The sequence below is a fragment of the Littorina saxatilis genome, linkage group LG8 (assembly GCF_037325665.1).
Source record: "Littorina saxatilis isolate snail1 linkage group LG8, US_GU_Lsax_2.0, whole genome shotgun sequence".
Lineage (NCBI taxonomy): Eukaryota > Metazoa > Mollusca > Gastropoda > Littorinimorpha > Littorinidae > Littorina > Littorina saxatilis.
This window is the reverse complement of record NC_090252.1, coordinates 17,144,928-17,152,427: the sequence shown is the minus strand read 5'-3', so window position 1 is coordinate 17,152,427 and position 7,500 is coordinate 17,144,928. Positions and strand designations below refer to the sequence as shown.

The 7,500-nt window shown below is 40.1% G+C and overlaps 1 protein-coding gene and 1 long non-coding RNA gene across 2 annotated transcripts in view; both read left to right on the top strand.

Annotated features, from left to right (window-relative positions):
* The window catches only part of LOC138972959 (uncharacterized), a 281,386-nt gene that overhangs the window by 257,990 nt on the left and 15,896 nt on the right, over positions 1 to 7,500 (top strand). The gene's annotated exons all lie outside the window — the stretch shown is intronic.
* On the top strand, positions 123 to 3,469 carry LOC138972951 (protein rolling stone-like). Its single transcript, XM_070345611.1, has 2 exons — positions 123 to 536; positions 1,614 to 3,469. The coding sequence occupies exons 1-2, from the start codon at positions 444 to 446 to the stop codon at positions 2,394 to 2,396; spliced, it is 876 nt and encodes a 291-aa protein (XP_070201712.1). The 5' UTR covers positions 123 to 443; the 3' UTR covers positions 2,397 to 3,469.

Genomic DNA, 7,500 nt, shown 5'->3' with positions numbered 1-7,500 from the left:
ACTTTTCTTCCTTCTTCTTCTTGTTGCTACCGTCTACAATTCGTATTAATACTCTTTATCTATATACGTTCACGTAAAATGTTGATTGCTGTGATAAACCTTCATAGATTTGCAATAACTTGAACGGGAAACAAGTCGCGTAAGGCGAAATTACTACATTTAGTCAAGGTGAGGTCGGGGTACGTGACGCAATATCTAAACCTCCCTATTGACTAGACTCAAGTTTCCGAGTCTCTCCGTTGGTAAACCTACTGGCACTCTTTTAGTTGTCAGCAAGGAGTAACATTATGCAGATTTGGAAATAATCCAGGAAGTACCAGGGTTCACCCCTCAGCTAATACATAACCTATGCTACGAAGATTAGAGCTCTGGAATACTACTGTGGACGTACGTGAAAGCACATAATTGGCCTGCTGGTTGTTGACTGCAGATAAGGTATTGTAATGGCTGGTTGTATGCAATCCGTGCGCGATGAGTTTAAGTTGACACACTTCTGTTTTGGCGGTGTCAAAACTGAACGATTCTGCTATTTCTTGGTGAGTACCCACACCACGCTTTCACTGAGTGTCTGAACTGTTGCTTGGAAGGTGTCGGTTGAAACGAGCAATATAACAAACATATTAGACAGTAAACAAGGACTGTCAAGGTCTGAGTTAAATGTCATATTTTGGTCAACTATACAAAAAGCAGTTATCTATCGATCTACTTTAGTTAGAATTGCTTCTGTCTGGGACTGAACGCACACACACACATGCACTTTTGTGTAGTCTCGGCTAACCACCTAAATATGAGTTTTGTTCGGACTCTGACGTCACACGGTTCAAAGAAGGGAAATCTAATGTTCAATCGTTACATTACATTATCAGGGAGAAGTTCTTCTGTTGTTGTTTTGAGGGATTTAATGACTGTGTTGGTGTTTATGAATCGTTTACATATTAAGGGCATATTTCTGATGTGGTATAGTGTGTGATTTGTAAACGGAATTGAATGATATTGTTTATGTGTATGACTCTTTTGCCGATCTGTCTTACATCTTAACAGAAAGATATGTGTATGCATATATGTGTTTAGTTGAAAACAATGTTATCATTTAGCACAAATACTTAGATATGATATTAATGTTGTAGTGTTTCTTTTGTTTTTATGTTACATGCACCCCCATTGCATTTTCTCTATGTGAGATAATAAAGCTAATGTTATTTTATTTTATACATTGGCATGTGTGGTAGTTGTTACAGTCACTAACCTGGAAGAATACCCTAAGGTAAATGGCAAATATACATATCTTTCACAATAGAAACACACCGGTTGAATTTAATATCATCAACTAATTAAAAGCGATGTTACGATCACAAGTTTAACCTTCAACCTGAATAATGTTCAAACGCATTTAATGCCACCACTTATATTTTGAAATTACAAGATGAAGTTCTGGGCAATTTGCTGGTGCCGTGTTAAATTGCTTCTTTGGTATTACTAATTAAGTTTCATACACAATTTAAACAATTTAACAATTGCAAGCAAAGCGCCTTACAGCTTTAACCAGTGAGAGGAGGGGGTATCTTATTTTGGCTTTGCATGTACATTGTTCAAAGGTGTATGTGTTTGTGCAGTGGAACCCCCCAGGCTGGGTCTACCTGTGTTACCGCGCTGTACTGATGGTGTACACTGTCACCTGTGTGGGGATCATTGCAACCAACCGACCCGTCCAGGTTCCTGATGCCAGGTGGTGGAGCTACCTCACACAGTGGTCCAACCTGTCGCTGTGTCTTCACCTCTCCCTGCACTGTGCGGTGGCTGTCTTTGTTCACTGTACGAAAATATGTGGTCATAGAATTGACCCACACCCACAGGGTGACCCAGGGAGATTAAATGATGACAACAACACGAACAATGATCATCACGCTGAACAATTGGATGATCGTCCGCCCTGGTATGTGTGTCTGGTGTGGATATCCTTCAACATCACGTCCACTGTGTCCCTGATGGTCACCCTCGTATACTACGTCTTCTACCGGTTCATCCCTTTCTACAACCCTGACATCTCCAGCTTTGCCAACGTGCAGAAACACGCCATCAACACCCTGATTGTGATGATAGAGCAGCTTGTCACCGCTGTGCCGTGTCGCCTTTATCACGTCATCTACCCGCTCCTCTTCTGCATCGTCTATCTCATCTACAGCGTCATCGTCTGGGCAGACGACCGCACCATGATTGTTTACCCAAACTTTTTGGACTGGGGAAATCCCGCGAAAACAATTGGTTTGATGGCTGCAGTCGGCCTTGTCGTCATCCCAGTTTTGCACGCATTGTTTTTTGGTATCCACAAAGCTAAGATGGCCATATATGATCACCTGGTGCCCAGGGAAGCCGAACCGCCTGTGCCCCATGGTTAAACAAATAACACGGACAGGCACATTGCGTTTTTTTTTTGTTTTTTTTTTAATTTCGACTGTATTGCATACATAGAGCAAACTAAATGGCTTGCTGTGTCGTGCCAGATTTACACGAGTTATTTTATTTAAAATATTGAGCTGCGAGCGAAAGCGAACTGTTCACTATTTGAAAAACAGCAACGTGTGTTAATCTGGTACAAAACAACAAGCCATGCTTTGCATGTAGTATTCTGTTTATCCTACATACTGTATTAACGTGTATTTTATTCAAAACGTCCTGCAGTGGAGAAGTCTAAATTGAAGACGCATCTTTTGGAACCTCATCAATTCCAAAGCCTCGTGTAATATTTGACGTCAAAGCAAAGACACGTCACTCTATAGAAAGTGTAACGTGACGTGAACGTTAGAGGATTTCCATAATGACGTTTGTCTCAGTGACTCTGGCATCATAAGCAATCGAAAAGCAGGTCCCTGCCATCTAGTTTGACATGACCTCAATTACTTGATATACACACGTGTAGTTTAAATGATATTGTTATCTCATGAGTGTATTATCCACGTATGTAGGGCAACACTGGACCCTGTAGCTCTGTGATCAATCTTAGATCTGTATCTCTAGGAATAGCACATACAGGGGCAAAAGGTAGGATTGCGCAAAAAGGCGTCACAATGAGAACTACAGTTTGTGATTCCCAGTCAAAACACAACTTATCGCTCAAAACTTTACTTTCAGGTTTTCCTACCGGTGATGTGCGCTCACACAATTACAACCCCCAACTAAAACTGTATAGCTCTTGGTTCGAGAGGAGACAATGTGTTTGCTAGACTATATCATTTTAAGCCTCTCAATTGAAAACAAACAAACACGAAACGCACCTGTCCTTTCCTTGAAAACATGTGTAAGCTTAAAGCTTGTTGTTGATCCTAAACATGCTCATTATATATTATATCCATATACTGTTGAATAAAAGACTGTTTAAACCAACAACACGTGTAAGCGTATGGCTTCTTGTTGATCCTACATATTATAATTATATATGTCATCCATATATTGTTGAATAAAACACTGCTTAAACCAAACACACAAAAATGTCCTGAATGTTTTTCTTGGAGAAGTCCAATCTTTTGTGACGGTTCGTGCAGTGTGTTCCCGGTCCCATATATTTGAAAAACAAATCACTGTGAATTGTTGCGGATCCCAGTCTGTTACGTACTCGGAGGGTACAAAAACCTCACCTTTTACGTTATGAATTAGAACAAGAATGAATTTTGTTTCTAAAAAAAATTCTACCACACTACTATTGCACAAGACGTATTTGTAAATTTATAGATTCAACTTTGTATTTATTTGCTTGTTCCGTGGTCGCCGGATTATTCTTCATTTTTGTATCGTTCATATATCCTGGATCTAAAAGTCACTCATCTTGAAAATACGAAGTGATGATGTAGACGGTCGGAACGTCGTGTGGTCCAGGCTGGTTATTGTCGAACGGTTACATAAAGTTCATCATTGATGATCACTCAGGAAAACATCGAAGTTAGAGGGTTGATCGTAGAAAACTCGTCCCTCGGATCTCGAACTGGAAACTCGTAACTCGAAACACCAACATATACCGAGAAAAGATTCCATCAACATAACGGCTACCGGCTACTGCTGTCGCTTGCTGCCATTTCTCTGGTCGTCCCGTCAAAGACAGGGTGTCTCCGCTGTGGAAGTCTTTGCCATCTCTGTTCGCCCTTGGCGATGGTTTTTCATTCTAGGCATAGAACGGTGCCGTAGTGGTTCTTTCATGATTTCGCTCCTTCTCTCCAACCTTCCGTTGGTTTTCCTTTTTCGAGCGTTATTCTTTTTCTCTCTCTGCGCAGACTCCCTAATCGCTAACCGAAACTCATCTTTGCGTTGTTAGCTAACCTAGACCAATGGTAACTCTTGTCTATTCGCGAAAATAGCGATCAAGAATTTCGTACCTAATAATAACCCCATTTATTATCTAACTCCTTATGTTCCCAATTCTAATGAACAAAATAAACTAACGATGACGTCGAAAGTAAAAGAAATGCTTTGAAGGAACCTCCTTCAAGAAATACGACAACTTCTTGACGACAATCAAAATGACGTCAACTGATAGCGAAACTTTGACGTAATTATACTTCGTTTTCCCGACAATTCATAGGCACTTGCTGCATCACATAATTAAATAAACCATAGGTGCCTGACGGTGCTCGGTATTTGTATAGACCTGAATAGCTTGCGTAAATTTTCGCAACAGTGACCCACACATAATGCAACCCATATAAATACGTTCTGCTTCTAAACAACAAATTACTTTATAGTTAGTGTAATGTACTTTCAGTTCATGCATAATCATGTCACCAAGTTTTAAAATTATAGGTCAAGTACTCTGAATAGTCGGAGGTTTGACATTGAGAAGTAACCACTCTCACTCGATTTAAACCTTCCAAACTTTTACCTTTAGAAATATCTGAAATTCTAAGTATACACAAACACCCCAAATGTTTGGTGATCTGAACTAAATCATTAATTTTACAGCCAACCAGGAGGGTTGAAATAGCGCAAAGTGTGTTTACCGCTCAATGTCAAACCTACTTTTCGGCCGATTCCTGAATTTGGATTTGTGATGTTCAAAGAGCACACAAATAAGACCACTTGTCCTATCAATTTGAAACGTGGTAATATGATAATACATAAGCTGCAGTTCATGTACAATCCCCGGCGAAAGAAACGCAACTTATTCGCGTCCACTGTTGCAAGTGATTTTTGTGTCATTTTCAAATTGTCGTAAAATATTAACCAGATAAGGTAAATCAAACCGAAAAACAGATTCGTGGAGGATATGTTACTGGCGGTACGATTAAGGCATAGTATTTTAATCGTTTTTATTTGTCACTTGTTCATACATTGTGTTATACAGGGTAGGGGTCAAGCGAGTCGTGATTGCATGCAAACGTGTCTCTTCAACATGCTACACAAATCGTACAAATGCATTTTTTTTAACAAGGTAAAGACATGTTTGGAGGAAATTCATCTCTCAACAACAACATTTAATTAGAAGTATTCGCCAAAGCGTTTAAGACTAACTAAACATGAGCGAAGATCACTTAGACAGTGTTAAAAAGGGTTGTTTGGCAAAAGCTAATTCGCACGTAATCGACGTGATTTTTTTTTTTAAACAGGTGCTATTTGTGGCCAAGTGTCTGGTCTACACGATCAGGCTATAACTAGAAACACAAAAGTGCGGGTTTATTTGTTTAACATCGATCGATTAGTGATAGTGAAGCCAAACGCATACATCCCCACTCACTTAACACATATTTACACACAAATGCACACATATGCACACACACATATATACATGCACACACACACAGACACACAGACACACACATCCATACATACAGGTAAACAAAAAGACAGATAAACGAACAAAGTCGCGATATCATATCTATATGTTTTTGGAACCAGGAACCGACAAGGAATAAGAAGAAGTTGTTTTTGAAGGGATTACGGACATTTAATTTTTATCATAATTTTCATATATTTAATTTTCAGAGCTGGTTTTTAATCCAAATGTAACATATGTATATGTTTTTGGAATCAAAATATAATGGAGAATAAGATGAAATTAGTTTTGAAACGTTTTACAACGTATTTCAAGACAACTACGATGTAAACAGAATACGCGAAGGCTTCAAAACACTCTTACCATGTAATCATAGTAACAACCTCCCAGATGAATGCAGGTAGCCTACATTATTTTTTTGCGAATGAGGGAACGAACGTGTCACTTTGAGTCGTTTGACATCAGGGGACGCCACTCAGTTGCTTGGGGGTCGTTCATTTGTTTGGGAGCACAGAACATTTTGGTACATGTTGTTTTTATACCAATGATTAATGAAGTAAAGGAAGCTCCCCCTCCCTCTCCACCACTACGAGCCTTTAAACCATGTGACACACAAACACTGGCACGCCCCAACTCGCTCAAATCAACTTCTTTCATCAGATCACGCAATATTTGCTTTTCGAACGACATCCAGGGGCGGACGAGGGGGGGGGCACAGGGGGCACGTGCCCCCCCCCCCCCCCCCCCCGAAACAAAACAAAAATTTGGAAAGCTGATTCTATGACCATTTCTAAGTTCAAATGGCACCAGATGGCACCATTTTGCTTCTTTGGGCCAAACAATTTTCCGGGGGGGGTATGCCCCCGGACCCCCCTAGCAAATTCGGGCGCTTCGTGCCCATCACATTCACTTTCGATTGAAAGTGCACCCCCCCTTACAAAGCAACTGATCCGCCCCTGACATCGTGCAGTTGACAGCTGGCAGAATTTAAACAAAACTAAATCACACGAACCAAGAACTGTTTGGCGGTTTGGATTTTCCCACAAAACACGACAGCCATGTTCAGACACAATCGGGTTTAACCCGCCGCTTTGGGCTTGTTAGTCTGAGATTTTGTGGTTATCCAATCAATCAAGCTGTTAAAGAAAGCTGTACCAATACCCCTGAAGGCATTAACGTGTGATTGTGAGTCATAGCTGGCTGAATAATAGTCACATATAATATTACTTTGTATGAACTGATTGATCATTTGACAAGACGAGGTCTCACACGACTGTACATTGTATTGACTGAACAAATGATGTCATTGAAGTCACCTTCACTCAACAAAAGAATAGCCCCCATTCTTTCAAACAGCGAGGTCGAATGCAATGTGTCAGCTTGACACGAATGTCAATGAAAAACGAGTAGCTCTAAATAGAATCGGTACAAATGGGCGTAGAGAGCTTCTTTTACTTCACGGTCACAGACTCGGGAACATGTTTTGGCTGAATGTTGGTTCGCATTTTAGTGGCTCCATTCTAAATGTTTCAAAACTGTGTTTGTGTGTGTGTTGCATTTTGGCCTAGCAGATTTATTATTAAAAATGTACATACGTCTAACTCATAACTCATACACTAACCAATAATTCACGCAGCAACAACAAATAATCGGCATTAAAAATAAGCAAAAGCAATGACACTTGCCATCCTGACAAACCAATAACTAACTGTACTGACAATTCTGTCAGGTCAAGACACACA